The sequence below is a fragment of the Pristiophorus japonicus genome, chromosome 1 (assembly GCF_044704955.1).
Source record: "Pristiophorus japonicus isolate sPriJap1 chromosome 1, sPriJap1.hap1, whole genome shotgun sequence".
Taxonomy (NCBI): Eukaryota; Metazoa; Chordata; class Chondrichthyes; family Pristiophoridae; genus Pristiophorus; species Pristiophorus japonicus.
The window spans coordinates 45,833,625-45,855,149 of NC_091977.1; the positions used below are offsets into that span (position 1 = coordinate 45,833,625).

At 43.3% G+C, this 21,525-nt stretch overlaps 1 protein-coding gene and 1 long non-coding RNA gene across 2 annotated transcripts in view; one reads left to right on the top strand and one right to left on the bottom strand.

Moving 5' to 3' along the window:
- LOC139263258 (uncharacterized) overlaps positions 1–5,401 on the top strand; it is a 36,189-nt gene extending 30,788 nt beyond the window's left edge. The window contains exons 3-4 of the long non-coding RNA XR_011593075.1: positions 4,354–4,607; positions 5,157–5,401. This is a non-coding gene — a long non-coding RNA (uncharacterized lncRNA). The remainder of the gene's footprint in view (positions 1–4,353; positions 4,608–5,156) is intronic.
- Positions 4,761–21,525, bottom strand: part of LOC139263240 (ufm1-specific protease 2-like) — a 97,338-nt gene continuing 80,573 nt past the window's right edge. Inside the window, exons 10-12 of the mRNA XM_070879007.1 lie at positions 10,285–10,361; positions 9,308–9,432; positions 4,761–4,974 (exon numbers count right to left, since the gene is read on the bottom strand). Coding sequence (XP_070735108.1) covers positions 4,891–4,974; positions 9,308–9,432; positions 10,285–10,361 — 286 coding nt within the window. The 3' untranslated portion in view covers positions 4,761–4,890. The remainder of the gene's footprint in view (positions 4,975–9,307; positions 9,433–10,284; positions 10,362–21,525) is intronic.

The following is a 21,525-nucleotide window of genomic DNA, read 5'->3' on the forward strand; positions in this document are numbered from 1 at the left end:
CTGGGGTTTAGAAGAATGAGGGGGGAATCTCTTAGAAACATAAAATTCTGACAGGACAGGTTAGATGCAAGAAGAATGTTCCCGATGTTGGGGGAGTCCAGAACCAGGGGTCACAGTCTAAGGATAAGGGGGTAAGCCATTTAGAACCGAGATGAGGAGAAACTTCTTCAGTTGTTAACCTGTGGGATTCTCTTCCGCAATTGTTGATGCCAGTTTGTTAGATATATTCAAGAGGGAATTGGATATGACCCTTACGGCTAAAGGGATCAAAGGGTATGGATAGAACCCAGGAAAGGGGTACTGAGGTGAATGATCAGCCATGATCTTATTGAATGGTGGTGCAGGCTTGAAGGGCCGAATGGCCTACTCCTGCACCTATTTTTCTGTTTCTATAATTCAGTCAGGCAGAGTAGGCATGGATTTATGAAAGGGAAGTCATGTTTGACAAATTTTCTGGAATTCTTTGAGAATGTATAAAACCGTGTGGATAAAGGGGAACCAGTGGATGTTGTATATTTGGACTTCCAGAAGGCATTTGACAAGGTGCCACATAAAAGGTTACTGCAGAAGATAAAAGTTCACGGGGTTGGGGGCAATATATTAGAATGGATAGAGGATTGGCTAACTAACAGAAAACAGAGTCAGGATTAATGGTTCATTCTCGGGTTGGCAATCAGTAACTACTGGGGTGCTGCAGGGATCAATACTGAGACCCCAACTATTTACAATCTATATTAATGACTTGAAAGAAGGCACCGAGTGTAAAGTAGCCAAGTTTGCTGATGATACAAAGGTGGGAGGAAAAGCAATGTGTGAGGACATAAAAAATCTGCAAAAGGACATGGACAGGCTAAGTGAGTGGGCAAAAATTTGGCTGATGGCCTATAATGTTGGAAAGTGTGAGGTTATGCACTTTGGCAGTAAAAAAAATCAAAGAGCAAGTTATTATTGAAATGGAGAAAAATTGCAAAGTGCTGTAGTACAGCAGGACCTGGAGTACTTGTGCATGAAATAGAAAATGTTAGTATGCAGGTACAGCAAGCGATCAGAAATGCCAATGGAATCTTGGCATTTATTGCAAAGGGGATGGAGTACAAAAGCAAGGAAGGCTTGCTACAGTTATACAGGGTATGGGTGAGGCCACACCTGGAATACTGCGTGCAGTTTTGGTTTCCATATTTAAGAAAGGCTATACTTGCTTTGGAGGCAGTTCAGAGAAGGTTCACTAGGTTGATTCCAGAGATGAGGGGGTTGACATGAGGAAAGGTTGAATAGGTTGGGCCTCTACTCACTGGAATTCAGAAGAATGAGAGGTGATCTTACTGAAACGAATAAGATTATGAGGGGGTTTGACAAGGTGGATGCAGAGAGGATGTTTCCACTGATCGGCGAGACTAGAACTAGGGGGCATAATTTTAGAATAAGGGGCCACCCATTTAAAACTGAAATGAGGAGGAATTTCTTCTCTCAGATGGTTGTAGATCTGTGGAATTCGCTGCCTCAAAGAGCTGTGGAAGCTGGGTCATTGAATGGATTTAAGTCAGATAGACAGTTTCTTAACAGATAAGGGAATAATGGGTTATGGGGAGCGACCAGGAAGTGGACCAGAGTCCATGATTGTATCAGCTATGATCGTAGTAAATGTCGGAGCAGGCTCAAGGGGATGTATGGTCCACTCCTGCTCCTAATGTAAAAAGAGTGCAATACAGATCAACCAATCACTTGCATGCTTTCCTGTGATGTCACATGTTGATTCTTTCTACTTCTTATCTTCCTGGGTCCGTTGAGGCTGTTTGGGCTGGCTCTTTTGTAAGTTTCAAGCCCTGCTCCGCTCTCTCGCTCTTTTGTAGGTTTCAAGCATTACAATTTTCTGTTATCCCAATTACTGTTTTCCTAATATTTAATTGGAGGAAAATTCTGCTCATCCAATACAGGATGGCGGACAAGTAACGTAACAAATCAGAGGCAGTGGAGTGGTCGAGAACTACACCATTTGAATCTTTAAGATTGAGTTACTGAGGAAAAAAAAATGGTGCATATGTAGTCTCTAATATTTGTAGAATTGGAGGTACGTGGGTGGAAAAATGAGCCATAAACGTTGGTCAAACCTCATTTTTATTTAGAAATTTGATTTAAGATGGAAACATGGGAAGGGTGGTACTTCAGGATTTACTGAGGTGACCACGTGCTAGTAATTTGTAGAATAGAATCAGAAGAATAGTACAGCACAGGAGGCGGCCATTCTGCCCACTGAGTCTGTGCCAGCTCTTTCGAAGAGCAATCAAGTTAGTCCCACTCCTCCACTCTTTCTCCATATCCCTACAATTTCTTTACAATTTTTCTCCTTCAAGTACTTAGCCAATTCTTTTTTGAAGGCTACTATTGAATCTATATCCATCACTCCATCAAGCAGTGCATTCCAAATCCTAACTGTTATGTCTTGGATAAAGAGTCTGACTAGATACTGCAATCTCAAAGTGTGACCGTAGTCCTTTATTACAGATCTGAGTGCCTCTCCAGTCTGTGAGGCCTCCTTATGTACAGATGCTCCCAAAGGATTGTGGGATCCCTTGAGACTCCAGGGGATAAGCCCTTTGGTGGTTAGACATGATAATTACAGATTTATATACATAACACTAACCACATGTATTTTCTCATGTCGCCGCTGGTTCTTTTCCCAATAACCTTAAATCTGTCTGAATTGCCACAGCATTACTCAGTGTTAATTAAGAATCCTTGAACCAGATGGAAACTATAAAACCACGCAGAAGAATTCTAAGAAGAACAGTTGTGGGGCACTGGCTGTTGTCATGAACAAATCATTGAGTATTGGTAAGGTTCTTCAGGACAGGAAGCAAGAAATATGGTAGCTAGGTTTAAAAAGGGGACAAATCTGACCCGGGCAACTTCAGGTCCAGCACCTAATTTCAACAAACAGGTGAAGTAGTGTCTGTACAGGTTAGAAGGGAGGGAAACCCACCTCAAGTCTCCATGACAGCAATGAAAATTACATTTTTAATTAAAACAGTAAAATATCTAGACTTATTCTTTCTTTAAAAAGGTGGATTATACTTGAACACTATGTACGCACTACACTTTCCTCTCTCTCGAAATCTTTTTTCCCCACACCAAAACATCTGACATGGTCTTAATGTTGAGAGTTTTACTAATCAAGATTTCTTCAGCCACATCAACTTGTGTCTCATCAATGAAATTTGGAACAATTTTTACTTGGTATCTGGATAGTTGTTAACATCTTATTTGTACTCTTGTGTAAGCTGTGCTGCATAATAACTTAAGTTTGTATTATTGGACCAAGTCTATTGTAGGTGGTTTTACAATGTCTAAATACAAAAGTATCAACATTAATTCCTGCCTGCATCTTTAAAATGGATGAGGTTTCTTACGTTTTAGTAGTTTCTTTGACCATAGATTTAGGGCTAGAAATTCGGCGATTTTACGACCAGGTTTTTGGTGCTTGTTCACCCTTTTTGGCGAAAACACGGTCGATGGGAAATTCGGTGATGTTTTGCAGTAGCGCTTTCCACGTACCGCTGGGCAGAGGAGCGCCGCCATGCAAGACCCGAAATAGCGTTTGCCAAAAAATTGGTTCTCTCCGCACCAGTGTTCTGCACTCAGAATACCGACAGGGAAAAAACCTGTCGTAGCAGCCCTGCCAGCAGCAATAAGTACGAAGACCTGCAAAAAGGTAAGTTAAAGTTTTTATTTTTTAATTCTTTTTCAGCGATTCAATAGATAAGTGTCTTGTAAATTTTTTGTTGTTTTTTTCCCAATTTATTTTTGTGTTTTTCCGCCCTCCTAAGGCCTCTCTTGCAGTGGTATCGGCCTCGGACTAAAGTTGGCGAGGATCACTGTTTGCGCCGCGAATCCTCGTGCAACGCCGATTTTTACCGCTGCGCAAATTAAAAGTCGATAGTGATAGCAAAGCAAAAACGGTAATTTTAGTGAAAGAATACTGTGAAAACCGAATTTCTATTTCTTAGGGTCCGAGTTTGGTGAAATAAGTTCTGCCCAAGTACCGTCCAAAGGACTGCTAAGATCCTGATGGTACTTTGGGCGGAACTTTCATGAAAAAATGTGGGAAAGACTGCCCGACGGCAAAAATGGGCCTTGCACACCGATTTTGGGCGGCAGGTCCCATTCTGGGTGGCGAATGCCATCCTCGGCAAAGTACCACTGAGGATAGAGTCGGGCCTAGGGAGCGAGGGGGAACTGATAAAATAAAACGCTTTCAAACCATTAAAAAAAAACACCAAAAATCCTTCAGGGGACCCCATCCACCTAAATCCCTACAAAAGAAATAAAGAAAAGTGCACTAACCTTTTTTTGCAGGTCTTCATACTCACCGTTCAGCTAAGACATGCCTCCACCCGGCAGTCTTTTCCCTTGCTGGAGCGGAGGACCGCCCGGACCACACTGGGAATGAAGCAGGCGAGAGGACTCTTGTGGGTGTTACACGCCGCCGCACGCCAGTGGACGGTACCCAGCGGTCGTCACTACCCGCCAGTGTGAGGACCTGGCGAAATTCGCTCGGAGGGGAGAGTGCCCAAAAATCATCTCGACCGCCGAGTTATCGGCAGCCGACGGTAAGTTGACCAAACCCGAAATTACAAAAGAAACCATAGTGCAAGTCAATCAATTGCCTTTCAATAAGCATCTGTGACCTGAAATGTAAAATAGTGTCTTTACAGTTCGACCAAGCTGCATATGAAGCTGTTTAAGCAATAAAGTAGTGAAGATATATTTAACTGCTGTTTTTATTTTCAGTCGAATGCAAAGCACATGTACTCAACACTCAAGTACTCTTTTGGTTTGAAATACACAACAATTATAAGCTCTATAAGCATATGCACTCAGGTGATGTTGACTTTAAATGCCCTCTGGTCTCTGAGGCAGGCAGATGTTGTATGGTTCCGACTGATCCCAGAAATCGGCGGATTTCCACTCGACACCCTGAAATACACAAGATAAAATGGTTACTTACAATAAATGTGAATTCCAGTAGTAGAATCATCCTATTTATAAATGTGTATGTCTGTTTTGTGGCTAAATTAATGTTTGAGATAGAAGTTTCTGCCTTTTCATATGTTTGTGCTGCATTTAAGCTATTTGGGAACTTTGTCACTTTCACATAGCAATTTGAATGGGGAGAGGGGAGGTGGAGAGTGAAGGCACTCGTGTCAAGTACAATGAATCCTACCTGCAACTGAATCTCGCAACACCAGACTACCACCAACACACAACTTTTCTGATATGTAGCCTGCTCCAGTGTGTTCTACACACAAAATTACTGTACTGCAGTACAGTGTTTACACCGCTGTTCACTTACTGTCTGTAATGACTTTGTTATGGCAGTTTCCTGCAAAATTTCATTAAAAATATGACAACATTCTGAGGTGTCTAATTTCTTAGTTTTAGTTGCGAAATGCCTCACACAAATTCAAGGTCATGCTAACAGCCACCGCAATCAACCTAGTCCAGGCAAGTCACACACAGCAGACATGTCAAGTGACATTGAACAAGCTTTTGGAGCGGGGGATGGATCCATGTACCACAACGAGCAAGAGGGCTGAACGACTGAATCACTTCCAGGTCAAACAGCATAATAAGCAAATGCGATGTCTGGTTCTTTTTAAATAAGCATTTCCATAAGGCAAAATGAAGAATTTTGGCTAATTCTGTCACAGGGTTAAAAACAAGCTTCATGCTCCTAAAACATACCCCAGCTTAACTTTATACAATTGGCATGCAGGGACAAAACCATTCAATTAAAATCTAAACATTATTTGTCTAAATACATGTTTAGCAGTTTTTTAAAATCAGTTATTCAATTCTGATTAAGATCTTCATCTGTCTTGTTCAAATCAGATAATCTATCCAAAGCCCTTCAAGACAGCTGTGGTGGAGGGTTGAAACTAATTTGGCTGGGGAAGGGGTACCAGAAGGAAGCAGTAGAGAGGTGATACAAGGTGCAGAGAGGTCTGGGAGAGACAAACAGCATAGAATAAAGAGTAGTACAGAAATAGAATGGATCAGACAGGGGGATGATGCGAGGCAGACTAAGATGGGTTTGGAGTGCATGTGCATAAATGCCCAGAGGGTGGTAAATAAAATTGGAGAGCTACAGGCACAAGTAGCCATATGGGTCTATGTAGTAATAACGGAGATCTGGCTCAAACAAGGGGAGGAAGGGGTACTTAATATTCCTGGCTACAATGTATTCAGGAAAGATAGGGAAGGAACAAAAGGAGGCATGATAGTATTGATCAAATATACAATTACAGCACTAGAAAGGGATGATGACTTGAAGATTCAAGACAGAATCTATTTGATTAGCATTAAGGAATAATAGAGAAAATATTACACTGCTGGGCGTATACGATAGACCACCAAATAGTGGGAAGAGAGAGGAGCAAATTTGCAAGCAAATGGCAGAAAGAGGCAAGAATTTTAGAGTAGTGATGATGGAGGACTTCAATTATCCTAATGTAGACTGTGAAAATAGCAGCGTAAACAGCAAAGAGGGAGAGGAATTCATGAAATGTGTGCAAGAGAACTTTGATGATCAGTATGTTTCCAGCCCAACAAGGAAGGAAGCAGTGCTGGATCTAGTTCTGGAAAATGAAGTGGGGCAAGTGTTTCAGTTGGGGAGCATTTGGGGAAACAGTGATCAGAATATCATTAAGCTTTTAGTAGTTATAGAAAAGGATAAGGAAAAATCAAATGTGAAAATATTCAACTGGAGCAAAGCTAATTTCAGTGAGTTGAAAAGGGATCTGGCCCGGGAGGATTGGAATCAAAGATTGGCAGGTAAAACAGTAAATGAGTAATGGCAGGCTTTCAAAGAGCATAGTTTCGGGTACAGACTAGACACATTTCCATGAGCGGGAAAGGAAAGGCATCTAGAGCTAGAACTCCTTGGATGACTAAAGATATAGAGATTAAAATGAAACAGAAAAAGGAGGCTTTATGATAAATACAAAAGCAAAATATTGACGTTGCAAATCTGAAATAAAAACAGAAAATGCTGGAAATACTCAGCCGGTCAGGCAGCATCTGTGGAGAGAGAAACCAAGTTAATGTTTCAGGTTGATGACCTTTCGACAGAACTGGAAAAAATTAGAAATGTAACCAATTTTAAGCAAGGGCAAGGAAAGGGGGAGGGGAGGAAAGAACAAATGGGAAGGTCTGCGGTAGGATGGAAGGCAAGAATGATTACATGACAAACCATTATTTTTTTATTGCACAAAAAGCCAGCCAAGCTTATTATAAAAATGTCTGTTGAGTTACTGATTCTATTCACTTCTTCATTTCCTGTTTAATTTATTCATTTGGCAGTCATAGCTTTAGTCAAAGTCTCATGTAATATTGCGCTGCCAATGTTCAAAAAGGAGGATCATGTGGGAAAAAACCAGATGAAATAAAGTGAACTATTTAATCTCTGGGACACACTACAAATTTAACTAGATACCTGCACATAAGAACATAAGAAATAGGAGTAGCCGTCATTTGGCCACACGAGCCTGCTCCGCCATTCAATAAGATCATGGGCTCAGCTCCACTTCCCTGCCCACTCCCCTTAACCTCTTTATTCCCTTATCGCTCAAAAATCTGTCTATCTTCGCCTTAAATATATTCAATGACCCAGCCTCCACAGCTCTCTGGGGCAGAGAATTCCATAGATTTACAATCCTCTGAGAAGAAATTCCTCCTCATCTCAGTTTTAAATGGGCGGCCCCTTATTCTAAGATTATGTGTCCTAGTTTCTAGATTCCCCCATGAGTGGAAACATCCTCTCTGCATCTACCTTGTTTAGCCTCCTCATTATCTTATATGCTTCAATAAGATCACCTCTCATTCTTCTGAACTCTAATGAGTACAGGCCCAACCTGACCTGACAAGTCTAAACACCGTCTTGAACATAGTGAGCCACGGCTCACCTGAAAATATAGTTTAGTACGTGGAGCCAAAAAACTGAGTTTAAAAAAAAATACCACATTTATTGGAGAAGCAACCTAAATCATTCAAAACATCAAAGCAGATTTGAGTATTAGCAACAGCACGTACACGCTTCCCTACAACACTTAAAAACTAGACTTGCATACTCCAAAAACCCACCCTCCACGCTAAAATTGGCTGACTGATGCTCTCCTCTTCCTGGCCTGGGTTGGTGCCTTCAACTCAATCTCTAATTTTCTCCACCACCTTCTCTCTAAAGTCGCTCGCTCGCGCCGTGATTGGTTGCAGCCTTTGAACTTCCCAGGCATGGAAGAGTGACAAAAGCTACTGTCTCACTGGTTTAAATCAGCCAATGAGCAAGCACCTTTTGCAATCCCTAAGCCCACAAAGTTCAAAATGTTACAAGCAAAGAAACATGCGCATGAATGCGAAAATAAGGTACTGGCCCAGCGCTCCAATGGCTGGATCTGACCTTCGGGTTCTGTCTTGCACATCCTTTCTGCTGGCAAATACAAGAGCTATTTGATCAACCAGATCCCGAGAACAGTGGCTCCCGGATTGGGAAAGACTTTCATGATCATCAATGCTCTTGCTGCAGGAGGTCCCGAGGCAGATGCTTCCAGTATCATGTGGTAGCAGAGCCTCTAAAGACTAAAGATTGAATGAAAGGTCATCGACCTGAAATGTTAACTCTCGTTTCTCTCTTCACATTTTATTTCAAATTCTAAGTGAATCCTGTCAAGTGGAGGTAAATTAAGCAAAGTCATCCTGCCTTCAAGGAAAATGTCCCCTGATTAAACGTATAAAGTTTAATGCCAAGTGAGGCACCACGCTCCTCGCTCCCTCTCCGCGCCGACCAGACTTGAGGGAACACCGGAGGCAGTGGGGAGAAGAGAAGCAGTCAGCCATTGGACACAGCGTGGGTCGATATCGCCCCCGCCCCCACCCCCACCCCCGCTGGGATTGCTGGACTAGAGTCCCAGGCTGGAGAGGTACTAACTTTATTACTTAAAGTTAGAATAAACATCTCTCAGCATCAAAACCTCCGAGTCAGACGCAAGACAAGAATAGCTGACCTGAAATAACGCAGATATAGGGAATAGATTCTTGCAGGAGCATGGCAATGTATAGCTAAAATTGACCATGTAAAGCAATTGAAAATAATGCTTGATTCTGAGATGGAGTCTCATTTAAGACAGCCAAAAAGATTTTTAAAAATTCAAATTGATAAAACATTTTCATTATTACAAATGATTCCAGCAGGAAAGCCTCTTTTAAATGTTATACAATTAGAAAAATAATTTGTGCTGCAGCTATTCCTACACACCCTTTCAATTGCACTGCTCCAGTCATCCTCTCCGGCGTAGTGTGCATCTAAGACAAGGAATTTTGATGCACCTGTGGATTCATTCCATGCCACTCCCAGAACAGTATGTGCTAGAGGTTCACCACCTGTTTAGTAACAGCAGCAAAAAAGTCAGAACGGAAGTTAAGGAATCAATGCATAAATGTATGGTTGCACATATGTTATGTCCTGCATTTAAACATAGTGTGGATATACTTGTATTCTAACCTACTTTTAAACGTATAATTGTTTTTAAAAAAACCTTCATCAGTCATGAAAATTTAGGGATCAGTAAAGGTAATTCAGCTCCTATATACAGTATGAAGAAATTGGTTGTTTAACTGATATAACATGCAATTCTACACACCATATCCTAACTGACACCAAGACCCGTTCACCAGTCACCCCTGCGCTTGCTGACTGACATTGCCTCCCGGTCCAACAACACCTTGATCTTAAAATTCTCAATGTTGTTTTCAAATCCCTCCATGGTCTCACCCCTCCCCATCTCTGTAACCTCCTCCAGCCCTACAACCCCCCCTCCTCAGAGAGATCTGCGCTCCTCCAAATCTGGTTCTTACGCATCCCTAATTTTTAATCAGTCCAGCCGTGCCTTCAGCGAAAGCAAATACTAAAATTAGTCGCAACTCTATTAGTTTCTCCATGACACTGGTATTTTGAGATTCTATCAAGAACTATAACTAGGATTTCTGATTCTATTTTTGAGGTAGCTGAACATCACTGTGTAAAAAAAAAAGTCCCAATTCATTGCTTCTCTAAAGCACTTCTGCTATTTATTTATGCAAATGAGCCTTGTGAAAAATATTCAATTTACATAACACTGCATAATAAGAGATCTCTCTTGCTTTACACAATTTACCAGCCATATTTCTTATGCAGAATTAAAATAAATGCTCGAAAGTAAAGGAAAATATAAAAGAGTGAAATCACACACTTACCAACCATAATTGGAGTTCCTTGCACAATGAAATGTTCAGAAAGCTCCCTCGCTGACATAACAATCTCGGAACCTGTGCTGTAAAAGTTAAAGCATTTCCTTTATTTCATTTTTGTTAAAAAGAACATTTTAAATCAAGAACAACATCTTTCAGTTCTGCTATGTGCCACAACTTCATACAAGAAGTACTAAACACAAATGCATGCAGTTTCATCATAAATATGTTGGGATGTTAGATTTTATTCCTCTACTAGCTTCAATATATTCCAGTTAACCATCACGCCAGTTAGACAACAAACATTAGGTTTGTATCCAATTTCAGACTGAATCAATAATTTATACAAATGTCAAATTTTCAATTGGCACAAACCCAGTCTAGTTTGGGTTGAGACCAGGATCAATTCAGAGGCATGAGGAGAAAATAGGTATATGGGACTTAACACCCAAGTTCCACTGCTTTCCCCCCATGTTTCTGTATCAATACATCCTCCTGTACAATGTTTTCCTCCCATCCCACTTGACATGCTGCGTAGGCACCAGCTGAAGAACAAGCCGGAGACCAGCGACGGCAAACCTAAGTGGGAGCGGATAGAGTGCGGCGAGAGCAGGCCTGAGACCAGAGGCAGCAGACCTAAATGGGAGTGGAGTTGGCAGCAACTCAACAAAGCAGAATTGGACACAGAGTAAAAAAACGAAAGTGATGTCATCTCAAGGGAAGGAGCTGATCAGTGATTAGCTGGTGAGTGTATTTTAAGTTTTAAATTTATTTCTGCTAAGTTAGTTAATAGTCTATTAAATAGAGGCATGCAGGACACCTCAGTCCGACGGAATGTATATCCTATGCCATGTGGGAAATCCAGGACGCTTCCCGAGACCTGGACAACCACGTGTGCAGGAAGTGTCATCAGCTAGAGGATCTCGAGCTCCGGGTTTCAGAGCTTGAGCAGCAGCTGGCACCACTGCGGTACATCCGCGAGACTGAGAGCTATGTGGATAGCACGTTTCAGAAGGTAGTCACCCCACAGCTTAAGAGTGCAGTCAGAGAGGGAATGGGTAACCGACAGACAGAAAAGGAGGACCAGGCAGGTAGTGCAGGAGTCCCCAAGTGCATCTCACTCCAACCAGTGGGGTGATGGCTCCTCTGGGGAGTACAGCCAGAGCCAAGTCCACAGCACCATGGGTGGCTCAGCTGGGGGCGGGGTGAAGGGAGTGAAGGGAGATCGGGAATGTGATAGGGAAACAGGCAGGCATTTCTGCGGCCACAGAAGTCATTCCAGGATGGTATGTTGCCTCCAAGGATGTCACTGAGCGGCTGCAGAATACTCTGAAGGGAGGATGGTGAAGAGCCAGAGGTCGTGGTCCATATTGGTATCAATGACATACGTAGAAACAGGGATGAGGTCCTGCAGGCAGGTTTTAGGGAGCTAGGAAAGAGATGAAAAAGCAGGACCTCAAAGATAGTAATCTCTCGATTAGTCCCGGTACCACAAGCTAGTGAGTATAGAAATAGGAGGATAGAGCAGATGAATGCGTGGCTGGAGGGCTTTAGATTCTTGGGACATCGGGACCAGTTCTAAGGGAGATGGCTTTCATCTCAACAGAGCCGGGACCAATATCTTCGGAGGGGGGGTTTGCCAGTGCTGTTGGGGAAGGTTTCAACTAATTTGGTCGGGGGGGGGGGGGGGGGGGGAGGGTACCAGGATGTAGCATTAGAAAGGAGAAACATGGTGCACAAAGAGTGGGAGATACAGATAGCATTGGATTAAGAGATTGTACAGTATTAAGTGGGGTCAGACTAAGAGAAAATACAAGGTGGTCTAAGATAGGTTTACAGTGCATGTATATAAATGCACGAAGCGTGGCAAATAAGGTTGGTGAGCTGCAGGCGCAAATAGACACATAGGAATATGATGCTGTGATGATAACGGAGATCTGTCACAAAAAAGAGCAGGATTGGGTATTAAATATTCCTGGATTCAAGATGTTCAGGAAAGATAGGGAAAGAGAGAATGGAGATAGGATGGTCGTATTGATTGAGAATATTACAGTGCTGGAGAGAATGTCTTGGAGGGGTCAATTTATTTGGTTAGAGTTAAGAAACAATAGAGGTGCCATTACACTATTAGGTGTATTATAGGTCATCTACTAGTGGGAAGGATCTAGAGGAGCAAATTTGCAGGAAAATTACAGAGAGGTGCAACAATTATAGAGTAGTGATAATGACGGGAATTCAATTATCCTAATATAGATTGGGTTAGTAATAGTGTAAAGGGCAAAGAGGGGGAAGAATTTCTGAAGTGTGTTAAGAAGAACTTTTTTGAGCAGTACGTTTTCCAGTCCAAGGAGGAAGGCGGCATTGCTGGATCTGGTTCTGGGGAATGAGGTGGGTCAGGTGAATCAAGTTTCAGTAAGGGAATATTTAGGGACAGTGATCATAGTATCACAAGGTTTAGGTTAACTATGGAAAAGGATAAATAACAATCGAGTCAAAATTGGAGGAGGGCTAATTTCAGTGAGTTGAAAACAGTCCTTGTCCGGGTAAATTGGAATCAAAGATTAACAGGCAAAACTGTAATTGAACAAAGGGCTGCCTTTAAAGAGGAGAAGGTTCGGGTACAGTCGAGGCACATTCCCACGAGGGGGAAAGGAAGGGCAACCAAAGCCAGAGATCCCTGGATGACGAAAGATGAAGCAGAAAAAGGGGGCATATGACAGATGTCAGGTTGAGAATACGTGAGAACCAGGCTGAATATAGAAAGTTCAGAGGGGAAACGAAAAAGGAAATATGAGGGGCAAAGAGGGAGCATAACTCTGGCAGCCAACTTAAAAATGAATCCAAAAGTTTTCTAATGGCATATAAATAGCAAACAGGTATTAAGAGGGGTGGGGCTGATTATGGACCAAAAGGGAGACCTACGCATAGAGACAGAGGGCATGGCTGAAGTACTAAATGGAGTACCAATTTACCAAGGAAGGGGCTGCTGCCAAAGTCATAGTAAAAGAGGAGGTAGTTGAGATACTGGATAGAATAAAAATTGATAAGGAGAAAGTACTAGAAAGGCTGGCTGTACTGAGGGAAGTAAAGGTGGAAATTGCAGAGATACTGGTCATAATCTTCCAAACCTCCTTGGATACGGGTATGGTGTCAGGGGACTGGAGAATTACAAATGTTGCACCCTTGTTCAAAAAAGGGTGCAAGGATAAACCCAGCAGCTGCAGGCTGGTCAGCCTAACCTTGATGGTGGGGAAGCTTTTAGAAACGATAATCCGGGACAAAACTAACAGTCATTTGGACAATTAATTAAGGGAAGCCAACAAAGATTTGTTAAAGAAAAATCGTGCTTAATTAACTTGATCAAATTTTTTGATGAGGCTACAGAGAGGTTTGATGAGGACAATGTGGTTCATGTGGTGTACATGGACTTCCAAAAGGCGTTTGATAAAGTGCCACATAATAGGCTTGCCAGCAAAGTTGAAACCCATGGAATAAAAGGGATAGGGGCAGTATGGATACAAAATTGGCTAAGTGACAGAAAACAGAGTAGTGGCAAATAGTTGTTTTTCAGACTGGAGGAAGGTATACAGTGGTGTTCCCCAGGGGTCAGTACTAGGACCACTGCTTTTCTTGATATATATTAATGATTGGACTTGATGTACAGGGTACAATTTCAAAATTTGGAAGTATAGTGAATGGTGAGGAGGATAGGGATAGATTTCAAGAGGACATAGATAGGTTGGTGGAATGGGTGGACACGAGGCAGATGATGTTTAATGCAGAAAAGTGCAAGTGATACATTTTGGTAGGAAGAATGACAGACAAACAATATAAAGTAAAGGGTACAATTCTAAAGCGGGTGCAGGAAGAGAGATCTGGGGTTATATGTGCACAAATTGTTGAAGGTGGCAGAACAGATTGAGAAAGCAGTTAAAACAGGATCCTGGGCATTTTTTAAATAGAGACAGAGTAAAAAAGCAAGGAAGTTACAATGAATCTTTATAAAGCACTGGGGTGCAGAAAAGATTTACAAGAATGGTTCCAGCGATGAGGGACTTCAGTTATGTGGATAGACTGGAGAAGCTGGGGTTTTCCCCTCAGAGCAGAGAAGATTGAGAGGAGATTTGACAGAGCTGTTCAAAATCATGAGGGGGCTAGACAGAGTAGACAGAAACTGTTCCCATTGGCGGAAGGGTCGAGAACCAGGGAACACAGATTTAAGGTGATTGGCAGCAGAACTAAAGGTGACATGAGAAAAAACTTTTTTTTTTATATAAAAAAAAAGAGTGGTTAGAATCTGGAATGCTCTGCCTGAAAGGATGGTGGAGGCAGATTCGATCGTGGCTTTCAAAAGGGAATTAGATAAGAACCGGAAGGAAAATAATTTGCAAGGCGACAGGTAAAGGGCAAGGGAGTGGGACCTGCTGAAGTGCTCTTGCAGAGAGCTGGCACAGGCTTGACAGGCCAAATGGCCTTCTACTGTGCTGTAACCATTCAATTGGCCCAAATGTCCCTAACCTCTTTTTCGGCATGCACTCCTGAGATGCGCCGACTTTGAGCGCTAGAAACGGCCGCTCTGCTTGGTGTGGCACTCCTCATGGAGTGGGGGGCGGAGCTACAGTCCTGCACCAAACAGTGCCGGCAGCTGTGCGCATGCGCAGTAGAGCGGTCACGCATGCGCAGTAGCTCCTCCCATGATTGTAATGATGATGATGCCTGCAGAATGCGTCCCGTTCCTATCCCAAGCCGAACATCCTGCTGCACAGGCCGGCCGCTGAGGGCTGCAAGAAACAGGTTGGTGTGACTGAGTTTCGATCGGGGCGCGAGAGAGCGGGAGAGGTTGGTCGTCCTTGGCTGCAGTCTAGTGGTTTGGACTGAGGATAGCTTGTCGTGTAGCAACGTCGCTTGCCATGCTGGGCTGGCTTTGCATTCCTTTGAGTTTGCCAGAGTCTCTGCGGTGCCATGAGTTGCACTGGACCTCTCTGTGTCCTTCCACACGTGGCCCGCTTGGCTCTAGCACACTTGCCGACCGCTGAGCATGCGCCCAAGTCAGTCCCTGTATGTCTCGTCGCCGTCGTTGCTGCCTGCTTTTATCCTCCGACACTCCATGCTGCCCAGCCACTGCTTCTGGCCTTTCTATCTCTCTCTCTCGTTCCGATGTCACCTGTCCCTCTGGCGCACTCACTCTCTCTCTCACAATTGGGACTCCAGAACAGTGATAGCCTAGCCCGGGCTCCAGCGCACTTGTGCACCCTCCCCCCCACCCGCCTGTACTAGCCTGCTCGAGTTGGTCTTGAGGACATTGGTGTGCGTGTTGTGCTGGAGGATGCCGGCCGGCCGGCGGCGACAAAATACCTTTCTGCCTACGACCTACGGCTGAACTCGGGCATGTCGTCCGATCTCCGAACTCCTTTCGGGGCTAAATGGAGTCATCTAAGGTCCCTCACGCGAGGGAGCCGAAGCCCCATGCCTCTGTTAGGATTGAGGCTGGCGTTTTTAAAGCCTGACCAAAAACCCGAAAAATAGGCAAAAAGGGAAAAAATTCCTGTCCGAAAAGGTTTGAGTCAGTGGGGCGGCAGCCCTGGTTGGTCTCTGCAGACCTTAGTTTCTGCTGCTCTTGTAAGGAAAGAAGAGGGAACAATGTTTAAACTTACTGCTAACAAATCTCTCAGTTGGTGCTTTAGGTGCAGGGTTCCTTCTATTTTTTTATTTGTTAATTAAGTGCTTATTACTTTTTGTGTTTTGTAAGTCTTGGTGCTAGGTTCAGGTCCTCTCAGCTTCCTTGATTTTTTTTATTTGTTATTGAATGCTTATTTTTGTGCTTTGTTTAGTGCTTGGTGCTTTAAATGTACTTACCTGCACTGATTTCTTAATACTCTGCAAGGTTTTTCTGTGCGGCCACAAGTAGCCACATACGCTGGCCTAAGTTAGTTTGGAGTAACTTTTAGCTGTCCAATCTTGCTTAAATGGCCAAAACTGGCGTAAGTGGCTGGTAACACCACTTTTGAAAAAAAAACTAAACTAAAAAAAATCCTAACTAACTCACTTACACTGGAGCAAATTAAATGTGCAGAATTGCAATTTAAGATACTCCAAAAAAATCAAGTTGCTCCAAAAAAAATGGAGCAACTCCTGGCCAAATTTGGGTCCTATGATTCTATTCTAAGAAATATTGAAGAATCAAAAAACACAGGACAAAACTATTGAACATACAATTCTAATGGCTCAGTGGCACTGTGACACATTAGCATATAGGCTAGGAACAATGGGGCAGATTGGTACTTTCTGGGTTGGATCCCTGCTCTGTGCAGTTAATCAATCTCAGTCACCTCAGCATCCGTGAGTTTAACAAGTATTTATATAGCGCCTTTAACATAGTGAAACGTCCCAAGGCACATCACAGGAGTGTTATTCGATAACAATTTGACACCGAGCCACTCAAGTAGAAATTAGCACAGGTGACCAAAAGCTTGGTCAAAGAGATATGTTTTAGGAAGCGTCTTGAAGGAGGAGAGAGAGGTAGAGGTGGAGAGATTTAGGCAGGGATATCCAGAGCTTAGGGCCTAGGCAGCTGAAGGCACGGCCACCTGTGGTTGAGCGATTATAATCAGGGATGCTCAGGAGGGCAGAATTAGAGGAGCACAGACATCTTTGGGGGGGGGGGGGGGGGGGTTGTGAGGCTGGAGGAGATTAGAGAGATAGGGAGGGGTGAGGCCATCGAGGGATTTGAAAATAAGGATGAGAATTTTGAAATCGAGGCTTTCATTAAACGGAAGCCAATGTAGGTCAGCGAGCACAGGGGTGATGAGTGAGTGGGACTTGGTGAGAGTTAAGACACGGGCAGCCAATTTTTGGATCACCTCTAGTTTACGTAAGGTAGAATGTGGGTGGCCAGCCAGGAGTGCGTTGGAATAGTTAAGTCTAGAGGTAACAAAGGCATGGATGAGGGCTTCAGCAGTGGATAAACTGAGGCAAAGGCTGAAACAGGCAATGTTATGGAGGTGGAAATAGGCGGTCTTAGTTATGCTGCGGATATGTGGTCGGAAGGTCATTTAAATATGACACCAAGGTTGCGAACAGTGTGATTCAGCCACAGACAGGTGTTAGGGAGAGGAATGGAGTCAGTGGCTAGGGAACGGAGTTTGTAGCGAGAGAAGTGATAGTGAGGAAGAGCTGGGTGTCATCCGCGTACATGTGGAAACTGATGCTGTGTTTCTGGATGATGTCGTCAAGGGGCAACATGTAGATGAGAAATAGGAGGGGGCCAAGGATAGATCCTTGGGGGGACACCAGAGATAACAATGCGGGGGCAGGAAGAGAAGCCATTGCAGGTGATTCTCTGGCTACGATTAGATAGATAAGAATGGAACCAGGCAAATGCAGTCCTACCCAGCTGGACGACTGTGGAGAGGCGTGGAGAAGGATAGAGTGGTCAACCGCATCAAAGGCTGCAGACAAGTCAAGAAGGGCAACTAGGGGAAAGGAGAAATTAAATATAATTGGAAAGGGAAGATAGGAGATAGAAACAGAGGGACAGAAGCAGATCATTGAGGCCCTCGAGTCTGTTCCGCCTTTCAATGTCATCCTAGCTGATCTGTGACCTAACTCCATATACTCGCCTTTGGCCCATATCGCTCAATACGTTTGGTTAACAAAAATTTATCAATCTGAGATTTAAAAGCAACAGTTGATCTAGTATCAATTGCCATTTGTGGAAGAGAGTTCCAAACTTCTACCACCCTTTGTGTGGAGAAGGGCTGATGCTCCCATTCTCTGTCTAACCGATCCCAGCAAAACATACTCTTGCATAATGTCAGGTGAGTACAGAATTGACTTGCTATTAAAGCCCCCATGGTGAATAAGTTAAGCAACATTCACTGTCCAGGCTCACAATTGAAAAATGGCCCCTTGATTGAGATACAATAGGGTTCCTGGCTGTTTACTTTAAAATGGCAGATGATTTGGAACGTGCATGCTGGCTAACACTACAGTGTGATGAGGAGACTGATGTAGAATAGAATGGTTACAGCACAGAAGAAGATTAAAAAAAAATGTGGAAAACAAATATGTACCCAAAGTCAAAAGAAGAAAGTGCGGTAAGAAAAAAAACCAAGCGATTTTGTGACTGGAACGCTGTTTCCAGTGAGGTTCCGCAGGGCTCAGTACTAGGTCCCTTTCTTTTTGTGGTATATATCAATTATTTAGACTTGAATCTAGGGGGTATGATTAAAAAGTTTGCAGATGATGCTACAATTGGTTGTGTGGTTGATAGTGAGGAGGAAAGCTGTAGACTGCAGTATGATACTGGTCAGGTGGGCAGAACAGTGGCAAATAGAATTCAATCTGGAGAAGTGTGAGGTAATGCATTTGGGGAGGGCTAATAAGGCAAGGGACTATACATTAAATGGTAGTGTAGAGGAAGAAAACATAAGAACATAAGAATTAGGAACAGGAGTAGGCCATCTAGCCCCTTGAGCCTGTTCCGCCATTCAACAAGATCATGGCTGATCTGGCCGTGGACTCAGCTCCACTTACCCGCCCGCTCCCCGGAACCCTTAATTCCCTTATTGGTTAAAAATCTATCTGTGACTTGAATACATTCAATGAGCTAGCCTCAACTGCTTCCTTGGGCAGAGAATTCCACAGATTCACAACCCTCTGGGAGAAGAAATTCCTTCTCAACTCAGTTTTAAATTGGCTCCCCCGTATTTTGAGGCTGTGCCCCCTAGTTCTAGTCTCCCCGACCAGTGGAAACAACCTCTCTGCCTCTATCTTGTCTATCCCTTTCATTATTTTAAATGTTTCAATAAGATCACCCCTCATCCTTCTGAACTCCAACGAGTAAAGACCCAGTCTACTCAATCTATCATCATAAGGTACCCTTATCTCCGGAATCAGCCTAGTGAATCGTCTCTGTACCCCCTCCAAAGCTAGTATATCCTTCCTTAAGTAAGATGACCAAAACTGCACACAGTACTCCAGGTGCGGCCTCACCAATACCCTGTACAGTTGCAGAAGGACCTTCCTGCTTTCGTACACCATCCCTCTCGCAATGAAGGCCAACATTCCATTCGCCTTCCTGATTACCTGCTGCACCTGCAAACTAACTTTTTGGGATTCATGCACAAGGACCCCCAGGTCCCTCTGCACCGCAGCATGTTGTAATTTCTCCCCATTGAAATAATATTCCCTTTTACTGTTTTTTTTCCCCCAAGGTGGATAACCTCACACTTTCCGACATTGTATTCCATCTGCCAAACCTTAGCCCATTTGCTTAACATATCTAAATCTCTTTGCAGCCTCTCGGTGTCCTCTACACAACCCGCTTTCCCACTAATCTTTGTGTCATCTGCAAATTTTGTTACACTACACTCTGTCCCTTCTTCCAGGTCATCTATGTATATTGTAAACAGTTGTAGTCCCAGCACCGATCCCTGTGGCACACCACTAACCACCGATTTCCAACCCGAAAAGGACCCATTTATCCCGACTCTCTGCTTTTTGTTCGCCAGCCAATTCTCTATCCATGCTAATACATTTCCTCTGACTCCGCGTACCTTTATCTTCTGCAGTAACCTTTTGTGTGGCACCTTATCGAATGTCTTTTGGAAATCTAAATACACCACATCCATCGGTACACCTCTATCCACCATGCTCGTTATATCCTCAAAGAATTCCAGTAAATTAGTTAAACATGATTTCCCCTTCATGAATCCATGCTGCATCTGCTTGATTGCACTATTCCTATCTAGATGTCCCGCTATTTCTTCCTTAATGATACTTTCAAGCATTTTCCCCACTACAGATGTTAAACTAACCGGCCTATAGTTACCTGCCTTTTGTCTGCCCCCTTTTTTAAACAGAGGCGTTACATTAGCTGCTTTCCAATCCGCTGGTACCTCCCCAGAGTCCAGAGAATTTTGGTAGATTATAACGAATGCATCTGCTATAACTTCCACCATCTCTTTTAATACCCTGGGATGCATTTAATCAGGACCAGGGGACTTGTCTACCTTCAGTCCCATTAGCCTGTCCAGCACTACCCCCCTAGTGATAGTGATTGTCTCAAGGTCCTCCCTTCCCACATTCCTGTGACCAGCAATTTTTGGCATGGTTTTTGCGTCTTCCACTGTGAAGACTGAAGGAAAATAATTATTTAAGGTCTCAGCCATTTCCACATTTCCCATTATTAAATCCCCCTACTCCCATTATAAAATCCCCCTTCTCATCTTCTAAGGGACCAACATTTACTTTAGTCACTTTTTTCCATTTTATATATCTGTAAAAGCTTTTACTATCCGTTTTTATGTTTTGCGCAAGTTTACCTTCGTAATCTATCTTTCCTTTCTTTATTGCTTTCTTCGTCATTCTTTGCTGTCGTTAAAATTTTCCCAATCTTCTATTTTCCCACTAACCTTGGCCACCTTATACGCATTGGTTTTTAATTTGATACTTCTTTATTTCCTTGGTTATCCACGGCTGGTTATCCCTTCTCTTACCGCCCTTCTTTTTCACTGGAATATATATTTTTTTGTACCTTGGAGTACATGTCCACAGATCTCTGAAGGTAGCAGGATAGGGAGATAAGGTGGTTAAGACGACATACGGAATACTTGCCTTTATTAGCCGAGGCATAGAATACAAGAGTAGGGAGGTGATGCTTGAACTGTATAAACACTCGTTAGGCCATAACTGGAGTACTGCGTGCAGTTCTGGTCACCACATTGCAGGAAAGATTTAATTGCACCAGAGAGTGTACAGTGGAGATTTACGAGGATGTTGCCTGGACTGGAGAATTTTAGCTGTGAGGAAAGATTGGATAGACTGGGTTTGTTTTCTTTGGAACAGAGGAGGCTAAGGGGAGATCTTATTGAGCTGTATAAAATTATGAGGAGCCGAGATAGAGTGGATAGAAAGGACCTATCTCCCTTAGCAGAGTGGTTAACAACCAGGGGGCATAGATTTAAAGTAATTGGTAAGAGGTTTAGAGGGAATATGAGTGGAAATTTCTTCACCCAGAGGTGGTGGGAGTCTGGAACTCACTGTCTGAAAGGGTGGTAGAGGCAGAAACCCTCACCACATTGAAAAAGTACTTGGATGTGCACTTGAAGGTTGGATAGCTCTTTGTCGGCCAGCGCGGACACGATAGGCAGAAATGGCCTGCTTCCGTGATTCTATGATTCTATGATTCTATAGGAGAAAAATTCGCAACTACCGCCTCCCGCGAAATTACGCGGGAGTTAGAAG